This window comes from Geotrypetes seraphini, chromosome 2 (genome assembly GCF_902459505.1).
Source record: "Geotrypetes seraphini chromosome 2, aGeoSer1.1, whole genome shotgun sequence".
Lineage (NCBI taxonomy): Eukaryota > Metazoa > Chordata > Amphibia > Gymnophiona > Dermophiidae > Geotrypetes > Geotrypetes seraphini.
This window is the reverse complement of record NC_047085.1, coordinates 119,707,329-119,724,130: the sequence shown is the minus strand read 5'-3', so window position 1 is coordinate 119,724,130 and position 16,802 is coordinate 119,707,329. Positions and strand designations below refer to the sequence as shown.

The following is a 16,802-nucleotide window of genomic DNA, read 5'->3' as shown; positions in this document are numbered from 1 at the left end:
GTTGAATAAGGCAAAAACACTTTAATAGTGAACAAACTTCAAACACAATTGCAGAAACGGCACGAGCAAAAAAGAAAAAAGACTACTATGAATTCAGTTCATTCTGATTAGGAAACAAGTAAGTTCCACTTTAGCATGAGCCGTGCTTTTAGACTCAGTCCAGTCCACAAACAAAAGTCCAAAACTTTTCCTTCTGGCCTCACTCTTGGGCCTATCAAAACAGTGCATTTCTCCTTTGAAAAACACTCTCCCCGGCTCTGGCTGTGGCCCTGTTGGGTAGAGCCGAATCCCCAACAGGCTGGGAGGAGATAGGCCTGTACACCACAGGTGTTGCCGCCCTCCCAAAAGACAGGCTCAGGTTTTACTTCTTCACCCCCAAGCACAACTCAGAGCAGTGCACAAGCTGCTCCAAAAATAAAACACAAAACTCAAAACTTTCAGTTTCTACAGTTCCCAGCATAATACTCTGGCAGGCTTTAAAACAAAAGGTCAAAATGCAAAACTCCAGTGAGGAAAAAACTGCTTGGCTTAACAGCCTACTCACAGTCCATCAGCTGTTCTTCCCAGTCAGGCAAAACATAGTTCTCTTGGCACTCCATATCATAGTCCTCAGGCTGGGCTTCTGAGACTGGTTTGGTATGGCTGGCTTCCAGTTCCTCCATCTCCCAGTCCTCAGAGAAATTGCCTTGGGCTGGCCCTGGTTCAGCTGGAAGAACTGGCTTCCTTCCCAGCTTACGTTCAGCTGCTTGTCCCAGCTGTTTCTCCCCTCTCTCTGACGAGGAAAGCTCAGTAAATGGGAGCCTCGGCAACCAGCCACGCCCCCACCTAGCAGGGATAGACAAACTCTTAAAGGGCCCTGCATTCTCAATGTCAGCCTGAGCTCTGGACACTCTTAAAGGGACGGGCTCCTTTCTAAAGTTGTGCACAGGATTTCTAAATTGTTCAGGATGTTTCCTATATCTGGTAATAGGGTTTTTAATGGGGCTTACAGGGACTTTCTCCCTGTTTCTAATAGGGCTAGCCAGATTCCTGTCACAACACTATATGGACTTTGTTGTCATTTTCTCTCTTTTTATGTTGACAGTAAAATTTCCCAATGAAGTGATTTTCTATCAGTCTTTATTTGTTCCATTTGTAAAGACATTTCCAAAGTGATTGAATGATGATGTGATTATAAATGGTTAAATTGCTGCTAATGGAGGAAATAGTTGAAAACTCATTAAAAAAAATATATTTTATGACATATTACTGCTAAATGTTTTATTTGGCAAACTGAGAAACTAAGGGTGCTTTAGGTTTTTTTGTTTTTTTATTTCCTTGGTAGCACTACTGTTTTGCTAACACAGACAATTACCGTAATTCCAGAAATCTTTGTGAATCATATTTGACAGCATTATGTACAGATACATACATGGTAAATTTGAATTTCTTACTAATGCTGTTAAGAATATTTTTATGTTAAAGTACAAAATACATATTCACTTTTATGCTACCTTGATTTTACAATAAATTAACTTTGGTTTAAAGAAATTCATGCTAAACTCGAATCTCAGAACATAGCCAAACTTTACATTTACCCTCCCCCACCCTTTTACAAAACTGTGGAAGTGGTTTTTAGTACAGGCTGGTGCGCTGAATGCTGTGTACTGCTCCTGACGCTCATAGGAACTCTATGAGTATCAGGAGCAGCGCAGAGCATTCAGCTTGCCAGCCTGCGCCAAAAAACACTTTTGCGGTTTGTAAAAAAAAAAGGGGGGGGGGGGTAATCGGATAATGACAGCATTGATAGTGGAGTACTCAATGAGCTTAGAACTTACTTGACAAAGCATGAGACATACAACTTAAAACTGAAGCAACTGTCTTTTGGTAACACAATGCGTATCAAAGATGTTTCCAACATAAGCGAAAACTCAATGCTGCAGGCGATTCGGTACCTTCTTCACGAGTCTGTAAATATGCTGAGAATAAGAACAGCAGTTGTCCAATGACAGCTATTCCACAATATGTTTTGGTACAAATGCATATGCAAATAAGCGTCTGGAACTGTCAAGTTCAGCACACTCGCATTCAGTCAAAAACGGCTATAGTACCAAAATGCCTGCAGCGTTGAGTCTTTGCCTATATTGCACTGAGTTCTTATTTGTAATAAAGGTCCCAGTTGGAAACATTTCACTCCGCCCACTTGTTTGATCTCTGATTTATCCTGACGTGGGGACTCTGCCACTTTTTATGTGTGGTATATCTTTCAAAATAACAGCCATGTCTTCTGATCCTTGAAAAAAAAATGAGCAAATGACACTTTTGTCCAGAAAATAAGAATTTCACAATGAGATGTGTTAGTAACAAAATACATTTGGTATCGAACATTGAAGATTACACAAAAATAATATTGTTCATGTTGAGATATGAGATTCTCCTTAAAATCAAATTAATACTACCAACTGGACTTCCTACAATGATTCATTTATCTTCAAGTGTGCTATTTGCTCCGAAGACTATTCTGCCATTTGTGCAGGCAAAAGGGATATCTCAGTATTTCACATAAGGATGATGCCTGGTTTTATATTACCATTATGAAAGAGGTGGCTAAAATGCACACAGTAATAATGTGCCATATAAAAGTGTATGTACAAACATCAGATGTTTCATTATCTACACTTTAGCACTGTAGATATGTTAGTTCAGTTTTGCTTGGATCATAAATCCTGCAGATCCTTTGTTTATATGTAAATGTGGACACTTACAAAGGCATTGGCCATTGTTATGTCAAGGATCCCATCAAAGCAAACTATACAGAAGAAGAAAGAGAAATGCAGACTTAGACTCAGACTAAACTAAACTAAAACTTGAGTTTATAGACCGTGTCATCTCTATAAAAATAAAGCTCGACAGTAAATAAAACAGAAAAGAAAAAAGGGAAGAAAATTTTTACAGTTTAGAAAATAACCAAGTTACAATCAGCTGCCATTCTTATCAGGAATTATCTTTTTACCACAGAAATCTAGGTAAGGCCTTTTACATTTTAACATATTAAAAGACAGATACAAATGTAAGATCATCCGATTCCTCATTTAGTTCTGCTGATATGAAGAAAAGCTTTTCAAGGTTTTAGTGTTGCAGCTTAGATAGAACCGATCAAAAATTTAGTGACAGAAAAATGGCACAAGTCTGCAGTAGGATGTGTCTTGTGCACTGACAGGTGGCCTCTGGGCCCTTTCAAGAACAATCACACCGCAGTAAATATTTTTTGCAGAAATTCAAGTCAGAGCCTCAAGTCTGTCCTGGATTTTCCCAGTTATTTAGTACTTGGAACTGCATGCTTCGGTTCACAATAATTCAGATCCGTTGATTGAACAGAAAATAAAAAGTACAGGTGTCTGATTAAAGTGCTGTGGTAATCTGAGTCAATCCTAGGTCACGTGATACCTCTCTTTCTTGTGGAGATAAAGAAGTGAGTTCCAGAGCTAGTCATACTGGCTTGTTAGTCCCATCAGCATTCTTCAAGTTGGGGTGGTCCTGAACTGTGTTTCTGATGCGACTGGTGCCTTGCTGGTCTAGTCTCAGTTTTGATGGAATGCAAAAGTCTTTGAAGCATCTTTTGAAGTTTTCATCCAGAAAAGCATAAAGAATGGGATTTAGGCTACTGTTGGTATAACCTAAAGCAATGCAACAATAATACATGGAAATCACTGTTGTGCTTTGGGGCACATCCACAAGAGCTTCTACCAGGATAAAAATATGAATAGGTGTCCAGCAGATAATGAAAACGGCCACAACTACAAGGACCAGTCTGGTAATGCGACGGAGGTTTCTGTCTTTTTCTCGAGTTCCCGAGAGAAGACGCACACTTTTCAAGCGCAGTATCATAAGGGTGTAGCAAATTGTTATAATGAGAACTGGGATGATAAACGCAAATACAAAGACACAGATTTTCATGAGGGTGTCCCAATACCAGTAAGGAGACGGAAACTGAAGTGCACATTCTGTTCTTCCTGGAGAAGATGTGGAAAAAATAGGAAACTGTTTAGTTTATGTATACTGGATATCTTGACCAACAAAGTAATAATCTAAAGATGTAAAGTTAAGCAAACAAATTTATAGAATTGTATACATATTATTCAATGAGTAGTAAACAGTGTTGATGTATCACTGTTGCAGGTTTGCTTTATTTTGACTGGCAAAGCAATTTGTTACAAAATTTCAAAAAAGAAGAAATCATCAACATACAGTATTTCAAAAGCTGCTCCAGTCTCAGCTGGAAAACTTGATACCAACCCTTTCATTTACAAATACAGTAAAACCTTGGTTTACGAGCATAATTCATTCCGAAAACATGCTTGTAATCCAAAACACTCGTATATCACAGCGAATTTCCTCATAAGAAATAATGGAAACTCAGACGATTTGTTCCACAACCCCAAAACATCAATACAAAATACCATATGTACTTGTATTGCAAGGCCTCGCTCATTTAAAACAGTCACTACACTCCTGCAGCATCAGAGAGAGAAGAACCATCGGCTCAGTTGTGATGATGTGACGCGTGTATATTATATGTAGTCATATTGCAAGACTATCCTCTATCTAACATCCACACTCTATCAAAGATCCCTGAATGCTCCCCACAAGAGGTACAGCCTAATCCAATATTTAATTCTAGCAACAGTCGATATACCACTCACGTAAGTGGTCCTGCTAGCACATTGCTTGCCGCACTCCTCGCTACTGCTCCTCGGGTCTGGCGCTGCCATCCAGAAGCTGGAAGATACATTGACTGCATGGGTTAAAGGCTGGCTTAGTGGCAGCCTTAGTGGCTTAGTGGCAGTGGTACCTTAGTGGTACCTTAAATGGTACTCCTTCGGAAATGTCGGAAGTGACCAATGGAGTGCCACAGGGCTCGGTTTTGGGTCCGATACTATTTAATATCTTTGTAAGGGATCTACCTCAGGGACTTCGAGGTAAAATTGTGTTATTTGCGGATGATGCTAAAGTATGCAACATTATGGGCAGCGCAACCGAGCCCAAGACACTATGAGGCAGGACCTACTTTTACTGGAACAATGGTCTAATACTTGGCACCTGAGTTTTAATGCCAAAGGTGTAAGGTGATACACCTTGGTAGCAATAACCCCTGCAGAACATACACCCTGAATGGTGAAAACTTAACAAGAACCCTTGCAGAACGAGACCTGGGTGTAATCATTAGTGAAGATATGAAAACTGCCAATCAGGTGGAGAAAGCTTCAGCCAAGGCTAGACAAATGCTAGGTTGCATCCAGAGAAGTTTTATCAGCCGTAAGCCTGAAGTCATAATGCCGTTGTACAGGTTGATGGTGAGACCTCATCTGGAGTACTGTGTTCAATTTTGGAGGCCACATTATCAAAAGGATGTGAAGAGAATGGAGTCGGTTCAGCGTATAGCCATTAAGATGGTCTCAGGACTTAAGGATCTCCCATATGAAGAACGTCTAAGCAGGCTGCAGTTATATTCTCTTGAAGAACGCAGAGAAAGGGGTGACATGGTAGAGACATTCAAATATCTTATGGGCCGTATTGAGGTGGAGGAAGATATCTTCTTCCTTACGGGTCCCACGGCAACCAGAGGGCATCCGCTCAAACTCAAGGGTGTGAGATTTCATGGTGACATCAGGAAATACTTCTTCACCGAAAGAGTGGTTGATCGATGGAATGGTCTTCCATATCAGGTAGTTGAGGCCAGTAACGCACTCGACTTCAAGGGACGATGGGATAAACAGGTGGTTCGCTCTGGGGAAATGCTTAAAAAGAGGGTTCATGTTGAGGAAGGGTTCTTGGAGTAGGTTCGCTCCGGGAAATTCTTAGAGGGAGGGTTCTTGTTGAGGGAGGGTTCTTCGAGTGGGCAGACTTGTTGGGCCGAAGGCCCTTTTCTGTCGTCATACTCTATGTTTAGAACTGTCACTACACTTGCAGCGTCAGAGAGAGAAGAACCATCGGCTCAGTTTTGATGTGTGTATGCTGTATGTACTTGTATTTGCAAGACATTGCTTGTACCTGTATATCAAGTTAAAATTTAAGAAAATGTTTTGCTTGTCTTGCAAAACACTTGCAAACCAAGTTACTTGCAATCCAAAGTTTTACTGTAACTTCTATAGCAATGTCTCTCAAACTGTGTGCCCCGAAGAGATACTGGGTGTGTCACGAGAGATTCTAGAATTTTACTTTATTTTTAAAAATTTCCTTCATATGTATACACTAGAATAGATTACATGCATGCAGTATACTCAAGAGTCTGTCAATGTTATAAGCGTCTGTGTGCATAAGGATACAACTGCCCAGACAAGCATCATTCTTTGACATGATTGGTCCTTGAAAACTAACGGCAAGTAATTTTAGTTTTATTTTTTATGCAGTAGTCATCCTAACTTGAGCAACAAAGCAATCAATGCTTTGCTACTTCTTGGATCGTTGAGAACTTGGATTTTCAGCTCTGACAGAAATTAAATTAAAAAAAGAGAATGACTGCAGATGGTGGATGATGAAATGTGTGTTTGCTTGTCAACTATTGAGCCATAGTTTGAGTAAATTTGCACCTAAAAACAAGTGCATCATCGCATTGATTAGCAATTTTATTCTATCTACTTTAGTTTCAACTTTGTTACAATTACCCACACATACAGTAGCTCAAAAAAAACTTTAAATAAATAACTCTCAAATGTAAATTTTGTTGGTTTTTCAATTTTATAATTTAAATTATAATGTGCCGTGAAAAATATTTGCTCTGTGTAGTGTGCCAAAGCTAAAAAAAAACATTTGAGAGACACTGCTGTATAGGCTGCTTAAAATACTCAAACTTGAAAACCCTTGTAAACCAGTCATATCTGATATTGGTACATTCATAGAGATAAAATAATATTTAAATTACAGAAACAGATTGTTAGAAATATAATACAAATCACAAGAAGTTTCTTTCAAGAGCTATTAGCTATCCTAGGCACACTTCTTGTCACAACAGATAAAAATAACTATACAATGACATTGCTATGCATTTGGCATAGCTGCATGCTTACATTTCTAACAATAAATATATGTAGCCTAGACTATCAATATTTTCACAATTTATAAACTCATTTCTAGTAAAATGCCAACATACAGTACATAAACTAAGCAACTGCTCAGTACAGGATGTCAAGCAATACTTCTCCAATTTGACATTTCTGCAGCCTTCGACTCAGTGGACCACTACCTACTACTAACATAACTGTCATAAATTGGCATAACAGGCACAGTGCTAAAGTGGTTCTCCGATTTCCTACAAAACAGAGAATACATAGTCAAAAAGAATGGAGAAGGCCTTCTATGGCATGCCACAAGACTCCCCATCTCCCCCATCCTATTTAACCTTTTCATGAGTTCTCTTGGAAACATAAAATTTGAAGACGAAAGCATAATGTCCTACGCAGATGACATTTTTCTCCTTATTCCTACAACCAACAATCAAATGGACATCCCCAACAAAGTCACACTCAATCTTGAAAGAATCCAAAACTGGGCAACAATCAACAAACTAAAATTAAACACAACCAAACCAAAGTTCTATACTTCCATATGGCCCAACAGATGGCACCAACTAACATTACCTTCCAATCAGGCAAAACCCTCCCTGTAGATGAATCCGCCTAAATCCTTGGTTGCACTCTAGACTCCACACTTACCATGGAACCTCAAATCTCCAACCTCCAGAAGAAATTCCTCTACACCCTGAGACACCACTTTGCCTTAATAGTACAACTGATGATTCTACCACAACTAGACTACTGCAACTCCACCTACATGGGAATCAACACCGCTCAGGTCCATAAAATGCAACTCATCCAAAACACAGCTGTAAGACTAATCTTCAACCTGAGAAAATATGACTTGGTCACAGCTCTCACCAAACAACTACACTGGCTAACTCATCATGAATAACTTTCAAAATATCATGCATCATGCACCACATACTTCATGGAAACTCTGAGGCTCCCCTCATCCAACTCTTCTCAACGGCATGGTCCAGCTCTTGCAAAACCCTCAACAGGATACTACTAAGTCTTCCATCCACAAAATATTTCCAATACAAATGGGTTTTCCACACCTTGCTTATCATTCTAGGAGTAAAAACTTAGAATGACCTCACAGAAAAGACCAGAACAGAACCTAGCTAAACCATCTTCTGGAAGAAACTGAAAACCCATCTTTTTGACACATAATCTCCTCCCTCTCTTCTCTCTCCTTTCATCTCCCTTCTTCCACTCCCCCTCTTCTTCACTCCCCCTGCCTTCCCCCTCCCTCTCCTCCTTCCGTCTCCCCCTCTCTTCTCCTGATCTTTTCTCTCTTGATGTCGCCTTGAGCCTGAATAGGTATGTGTGACACACAAATAGAAGATTAGATTAGATATGATGATTATTAAAATTATAAAACAGAATGTAAAAAATCATAAAATAAATATCAATCTATAGAACATATTTTACTTGAACAACATAATAAAAAATGACTATTAAATAGAATAACTTAAATAAATACATATATAATATCATTCCAAATAATCCACACATGAAAAATTATAAGATAAAAACATTGACCCACAAATATTTCAGAATCAATAATATCTACTATATTTACAAATCATGGAGACTTCTATAATCACCAAAATATAAACACATTAAGCCAAATTTATACAGTGTATGGCAAACCTGGATGCCCCACCAAGCTTTTCAGGTATAAATGGTAGACTGACAATATTTTTATGATTCAGATTAAAGGAAAAGTCAGTGGTTCCTTAACCTGTCCTGGGGGCCCCGAAGCCAGTCAGATTTTCAGGATATCCACAATGAATATTTATGAGAGAGATTTGAATGCAGTTGATACCCCTTTTATGAAGCTGTGTTAGGCTTTTTTATTGCTGGTCACTGTGGTAAAAGCTCCAATGCTCATAAAATTGCTATGAGTTTCAGAGCTTTTACCATGGCAGCCAGCGATAAAAAAAACTGTAATGCAGCTTCATAAAAAGGGGCCATAATGCATGGAAATCTCTCTCATGAATAATTGTTGTGCAAAATGCTTTAGCATGCTTTACAGTAAGCATTTTAATGCACACAAATAGGGTTGTCCAGAAAAACTTAATGCTCCTTTTTTCTTAAAATGTGCTATTATTTTTGCTTAATGAAGCAAATTTCTTGATATTATAGCTATAACTTTTAAGTTTTCCCACTCAACAATGATACATTGATAAAAAAAGACATTTTATTCAAAAAATCTAGCAGTATTTTATTAAATGAACCTTCAATATCTGCAATTTATTGTTGAAAATAACAGAAATTTAACATACTTTGCTAATAGCTAAACATGTACCCTTTGGTATAGTCATCTACCAATGGTGTTCCAAACACTCACGTATTCAGTGTCTTCTTGAGATAGTCAGGATAAAGCCTATGATGCTGTTCAACTCCTTACAATTAGATCTCATGCTGCACTGGACCTGTGGTGATGCTAATGGCAAAGTCAGTTATCAGTTTAACACCTCACTCGGCTGTGTCCTTAACCACCTTCACTGTGTTGACAAACTGTTTCAGCAGTATGGAAGTTTGGATCTTCAGAACACCTGTCCACTGGCTTTGTCAACCATTCATTGGTAATACCAAGAGCGTGAAACAGGAAATGTGATTCAAGTCCAACCATGTCTTCCAGTGACATGCTTCGGTTTACCTGCTTGGGGGAGCTCACAATCATTTCTCAGATCAGCTGCTTGCCTAGCCATGTGACAATCAAACATTTCTATGAATTTCTATTTGATTTCTGTTCGACATTGTAACCCATAAATTATTTTACATGTGTCTAATGTCTCTATGCGGGTAAACTGGGAAAATCCCTTCTCTTCAAAATCACAGGTCTTTGGAACGACCTTACTATCCCGCTGCGGAATCTGGGCTCCCTCCAATTATTCCGTAAGCAACTGAAAACCTGACTTTTCACTAAAATGTCATTCTCTCTTCCCCCTGTACGCAACCCCTACCCTTATTCTTCTCTTACTATATATAAGTTCATGTAAACCTTTTCCTTCTCTTCCTATATTTAAGTTCTTGTAAACCGTGCCGAGCTCCACATCTGTGGAGATGATGCGGCATATAAACTTAAGGTTTAGTTTAGTTTAGTTTAGATTTATTTATGAGGGGCTGCTGAAAAGTTCTCAACCCAGCCAACAAAGTTGGGGCAGTCTCCATCCAGGGCTATACATTTAAGGCTCCTTTTACTAAGGTGCGCTATCGTTTTTAGCACATGCAGGAAATTACCATGTGCTACACCGCGCACTACGATTCTAGAACTAATGCCAGCTCAATGCTGGCATTAATGTCTAATGCACGCAGCAATGTAGCGTGCGCTATTCTGTGCGTTAAAGCCCTAATGTGGCTTAGTAAAAGGAGCCCTTAATGCAGTGATTATTCACCTTTTTTTTCTGTCTGAAAAATACAGAACAAAAAAAGTGGAAATTTGGTGAAATAAGAGACTGCCCCAACTTTGTTGACTGGCTGAGAACTTTTTAGTGGCCCCTCTCATACACATTTACCCCCTCTTCTACTAAACTGTGCTAGCGGTTTTAGCTCCCAGCGCTCATAGGAACTCAATGAGCATCGGGAGCAGCGCAGACCATTCAGAGCGACTCCCGCACTAAAACTGCTAGCGCGGTTTAGTAGAAGAGGCCCTTATTCTATGTCCATAGCATATTGATAGCATTAACACCTGTTTAGTGCAAAATTAGCAGCTGAATTTAAGGGAGAAAAATGGTTTTGATGTTATTATATTCATTTGCTTTGAGTGACTCCAGAATGGGCCTAAAAATTGTACAAAAAATATTTTGTGATCAAGCAGGTACAAAATTCACGGAAAAAACTTCAATTAGTAAAGTTTCTCCAACTTTAGGTATTTCTGGACAACCCTGGTTTACATATACAAGTTTTTACACAATTTCTGAATGAAATATACTTACCTTCTCTGTCATTGGTGCCTCCAAGGACAATAGCAGATATACCAACAGATGATGATAATAGCCAGATACATATATTAATGATCTTTGCCTTAAGAGGAGTGCGGAAATCCAGAGCCTTTACTGGATGACACACAGCGATATATCGATCAACACTCATCATGGTCAAAGTGAATATACTCGTAAACATATTATAGTAATCAATTGAAATCACTGTTTTACATAAGATATCACCAAATGGCCAAGAGTTCATCAGATATTCAGTGCTCTGAAATGGCATTGTTGTGGTAACCAATGCATCTGCCACTGCCAAATTGAAAATGTAGATGTTAGTTGCTGTCTTCATTTTGGTATATCTGTAGAAAAAAAAGGCAGAAATGTTATGTCTATGTTGTCCTGGGGACAGCTACTTGAATTATGGTCCTTTATGGATTTCATTGTCAGTAGCTCCACATCTCTTACAGTGTTCTTGGAAGTGTGCCTAGCAGGAATCATTTATCAAGTTCTAATCTTGTCAATGTGATGGAGAGCTCAGTTATAGAAACATTGCTAATCAACTGATCAAAATTTTTACCAGCATCATCCTCAGCCTCTCTGGCCCAGTGTAATATAGAAAAGGGGTTCTCAGCCAGGTCCTTGAGATACAACACCCAGTCATGTGTCATGCTCAATATGAATATGAAGAGAAACTTGACAAAGAGGAAAAAACTTATAGTAACAATTTTTTTTAGGTACATCAGAAGTAGAAAACCTGTGAGGAAATTTGTGGAACCATTGGATAATCAAGGAGCAAAAAGGGCACTCAGGGAAAATAAGACCATAGCTAAGAGACTGAATGAATTATTTGCTTCAGACTTTATGGAAGAAGATTTAAGAGATGTACCTGAACTGTTAATAGTTTTCAAGGATGATGATGCAGAGGAACTGAAAGAATTCTATGAGCATAGTAGTTTTTACCGTAGCAGCCAGCATTATAAAACCCTAATGCAGCTTGATAAAAGGGGCCCTAAATTTGCAGAAAACACTAAACCGTTCAAAATTAAAATATATGCAGATTGTAAAAAACTGCAGGCAGACCTTATGAAATTGGAAAACTGGGTGTCCAAATAGTAGATGATATTTAATGTAGGCAAATTCAAAATGATGCACATTGGGAAGAATAACCCAAATCATAGTTACCAGATGCTAGGGTCCACCTTGGAAGATATGATTAACAAGACAAAGAATGTTATAATGCCTCTGTATCGCTCTATGGTGCAACCTCATCTTGAGTATTGCATTAAATTTTGATTGCCTTATCTCAAAAAAGAAATAGCGGAACTAGTAATTACAACTAAGATGATAAAGGGGATGGAATTCCTCTCATATGATGAAAGACTAAAGAGTTTAGGGCTCTTCAGCATAGAAAAAGAGACGGTTGAGAGGAGATATAATTGAAGTGTACAGAATCCTGTGGTGTAGAACGGGTACAAATGGATTGATTTTTTTTTACTCCTGCAAAAAAAAATTACAAAGACTAGGGGACACTCTATGACTTTATAGGGAATAGGAGAAAATATTTTTTCACTCAGAGAATTGTTAAGTTCTGGAACACGTTTCCAGAGGTGGTGATAAGAGTGGTTAATGTAGCTAGGTTTAGAAAAGGTTTGGACAAGTTCCTGGAGGAAAATTCCACAGTCTGTTATTGAGACAGACATGGGGGAAGCCACAGCTTGCCCTGGATTGGTAGCATGGAACGTTGCTACTTTTTGGCCAGGAACTAGTGGCCTGGATTGGCCACCGTGAGAATGGGCTACTGGGCTTCATGGACCTTTGGTCTGACCCAGTGAAGCTATTCTTATGTTCTTACATACACTGCCTTCATTGTAAACAAATTATCCCAAGGATATTCATTGGAAATATCCCCATAACCAGACTGGCTAGGTGTGTTCTGAGAACTAAGCTGAGAACCCCTGCTTTTTGTCTAATCTTAAACTGTTTAACATTGGATCCATTGGATTGCAGTTATATTATTTTAAAAAACAATGTTGGTTCTGTTGGCCATATATTTTTTTCTGCTCTACAAGAAATATACACCATGGGAAAAATTATATAAATGGTGCCTTATATGAGGTGCCAATAAAAAAACAGTGCATTCTGGGATTAATGTTCTTTATAGAATAGCATTGAGCACCGAATTCCATGCTCAACTTTGGGTATGAGGACGTACACCAGCTGAAAACTGGTGTAAATCCTGGCATGCAAGTTGGGCACAGATCTCTGCTATTCTGCAACACCGTGTGCAATGTTTGTGAATGTTGCTGACTTGCCCATACCCCTCCCATGGTCATACCCCCTTTTGAGTTGTACACGATCCAATTTAGCCAGCAATAACTATAGAATAGCACGCAGGTATATCCATACACAAATCATTGGTGCCAATTAAGTGCTTGTGAACGTCAATAATTAACTCCACCTCCTTTTTACAAAGGCACATTAGGCTTTTTCTATCACTGGCTATGGCAGTATTAGCTCTGAAGCTCATAGAATTCCTACGAGCCCTGGAGCTAATACCACTGCGACCGACGATAAAAAGCCTAACGTGGCTTTGTAAAAGTGGGGGGGCGTGGCCATGATCTGCCATCATGTTTCTGTAATAATTATTTTGTGCACAGATCTGAGATTTGCACCCAATTTTGGGCAACCTTTTCAGAATCCTAGGGTATCTGTTAACCCTTTAAGTGATTGAAGATTGCTCAACACGTGTTTATTCATTTAATTTTCTATGCTGTTCTCCCATGAGAGTTCAGAACAGTTTACATTAATTTATTTAGGTACGTAAGCATTTTTCCCTGTTTGTCCCACTGGGCTCACAATCTATCTAATGTATCTGGGGCAATGGGGGGATTAAGTGATTTACCCAGGGTCACAAGGAGCAGCATGGGTTTGAACCCACAATTCCAGGGTGCTGAGGCTGTAGCTTTAACCACTGCGCCACACAGTAGTGATATGTTGATAACATTTACCTATACAAAAGTAAGACATAGACTTGGCTAGATCTTGTGGCTCCCGAGGCAGGTGTTTATCACCGAAACAGAGATCTGCGTTGAGTCTGGCAACATTTTTATGTGTAGAAACATGCTTCTTTTCTGCCCTGGACCTTTTTATCTTTTTTATTATCTGATAAAGTGACCAGATTTAAAGCCTTGCCCAAAATATGCCTCCAACATGTTCCCTTTCAATTTAGACAAGTTGCTGAGCAAAATGTCCTAATTCTGAGTTTTAAAAATCACTACATAGATGTCTTGGAGAGGAAAATGTCCATCTGCCGCTTTTGATATGTTTTTCTCCATATTGTGTCAGACCAATGATCTATCAAGCACAAATCTTGTTTCCAAAAGTGGCCAATCCAGGTCAAAAGTAGCTGGGAGCATTCCATAAAGTACATATATAGCATTCTGCTTGCCATTCCAGCATAGCTGTAACGGCTAGCACTCAATACATTGATAAGTTCACATTTCAGAGTCAGTCCATACTGAACACTGCAATGATTGGGTGGTGAGGCGGAAAATCAGCCTTCAAGTCTCTGAGCAGAGTTCTAAGCATAGAAATGTAAACCAATCATATTTGAGTCTATACCTGTTGGATTTTTCTATGCAGTGACTTTTTCAGTTCCATTACCTTTAAGGTAGAGAATGACACGGTGACAAAATTCATCACCATTCCCGTCCCCGTGGATAACCGCGGGAAACCATCTTCATGTCATTCTTTAAGGAGAGAGGGAAGAATCAGAGTATGATTGGGCACAACCACTGACCCGCAAGCTTTGCTTTGAAGAATGCTGGTGTAGAAGGACCGAGGTTGAAACAGACACTAGAAAATGACATGGGATTATTTCCCGCGGTTATCCGCGGGGACGGGAACAGTGATGAATTTTGTCACCGTGTCATTCTCTACTTTAAGGATAAACAGTGCTTTTCCTCAGATCTATCTTGTTAATAATGCTTTATAGACTTTTCCTCCAGAAACTTGTCCAACCCTTTTTAAACCCAACTATGGTAACTTTTACCATATCTACTACAATAAATTCCAGAACGTAATTTTTACATTGAGTGAAAATATATTTGTCAAATTTGTTTTAAAATGTACTACTTAATAACTTTTTGGCATGTCCCTTAGGCCCTATTTTACTAAGGTGCGCTAACCGATTAGCGCATGCTAATCGATTTAGCGCACACTAAACGCTAACATGTGCATGTTAGTCTGTAGACGGGTTTGCATTTAGCGAACGCTAATCGGTTAGCATACCGTAGTAAAAGAGGGGGTTAGTCTTTGAACAAATAAATAACTGTTTTCTGTTTTTCCATTCCACTTCTCTAATAATTATGTGGACATCTATCATGCCCCTCAACCATGCTAAAGAGCCCTAAACTTTAAAGCCTTTCCTTGCAGGGGAGTTGCTCTATTCCTTTTATCATTTTTGTTACTGTACACCATGGTAACACCTGATGATGCATAGTTTTGGAAGTAAAAATAAATTCATCTAATCTGGTTTTGAAAAACGGCCAAAGTAACAATCAACTAAAAATCGAGGATAAAATAAAGATTGACATAAAGACAAGTGTAAAAAGAATATGACCTTACCTGATAATGACAAACATGACTAATGAATTCCCCACCAGTCCTATGACAAAGACCATGGAGTAGACAGTCGTGATAATTATAGGAATGGCTGGAGAAATGTTGGTGTGATTGCTGGAGTTTAAGTCTGAATAGTCGCTACCATTCTCATAGTCAGCTTTGCCCAGAGGCCAGCTAGAGTTGGGAATGCATCCTAAAGTTGGAGAGCATGTAGAATCCAGTGAAAAATACCTTTCCTTATCTTCTTCCCGAAAAATCTGTACTGGAGACTCCATTAGTCACCGTGCTCTCTTCTCTAGGATCAAGGACAGCAAAGTATAGACCAAATCCACACTATAAAGATTAAAACATAAGACAAAAAAAGAAGGAAAAATAACTTAATGGTAGAACACAATGTCAAATCTATTAAATTAGATTTTATTCTACTATAACGCTTTATGTTTTTTTTAAACATTGCAGGCAATTGAGGAGCCCAGAAGGGATCTCTGAAGGGCTTGCACAATTGGAGTGGTGGTACAACGTGGGGTAAGGGAGGAGGCAGAGCAAGAAGGGGGAGGACTGGAGAGGAAAAGCAAGTGAGAGAGAAAGGGTACAGAGAGAACGATAAGAAACCAAAAGGGAAGTCAGGAAGGAATTTTAAAATTGTGCAAAGTAGTTGCACAGCACCATTGTCCTGCTGGAGAAGGTGGCTTCAGCAGCTTACCTCATTGCTCCTCGGCATTCAGATAAGCCTGAGCCCCCACTGTACCCATCCTTGGTTGTTGACCGAAGCTAGTTTGGTACATTGATGAAGACACACTCGGTACCTCATCAGTGGGGGTAGGACACGCACGGCGCAAGAGGTATCTGCCTGGCCCCCAGTGAGGAGGATTGCCATTCCAGCACAAGCGAAGCGGTGGTATGCCTTGAGCAGACCCAGCGAGGCTGAAAAGTGCATGGAGGATTGCTTGAGCTATGTTGTCCTGGGGCAGTAAGAAAACCACACGGAGGACCACGAGATCAAGTGCTCTGAGAGATGAACATTCCTAGGTTAGGAGTTATATCTTTCAAAACGTGGTAAAAAGCACCTGAATCTGTGCAGGGCTTAGGCATTTAACTGTTGCACCATTCTCTGCTGCTCTCAACCATGTTTGTATCAGATGGGGGGGGGGGGGGACCTAGGCACTTTAACCATCGTTGTGCC

At 39.4% G+C, this 16,802-nt stretch overlaps 1 protein-coding gene across 2 annotated transcripts; it reads right to left on the bottom strand.

Annotated features, from left to right (window-relative positions):
* Window positions 1-3,101: 3,101 nt before the first annotated feature.
* OPRK1 (opioid receptor kappa 1) lies at window positions 3,102-15,894 on the bottom strand. Of its 2 annotated transcripts, none has more exons than XM_033934151.1 (3): window positions 15,623-15,894; window positions 10,999-11,355; window positions 3,102-3,988 (listed from the first exon to the last, which is right to left on the bottom strand). In XM_033934151.1, the coding sequence occupies exons 1-3, from the start codon at window positions 15,892-15,894 to the stop codon at window positions 3,469-3,471; spliced, it is 1,149 nt and encodes a 382-aa protein (XP_033790042.1). In that variant the 3' UTR covers window positions 3,102-3,468. The 2 variants fall into 2 exon arrangements, with proteins under 2 accessions (XP_033790042.1, XP_033790043.1); XM_033934152.1 differs by having other exon boundaries at window positions 3,102-3,992; window positions 11,003-11,355.
* Between the last annotated feature and the right edge of the window lie 908 nt (window positions 15,895-16,802).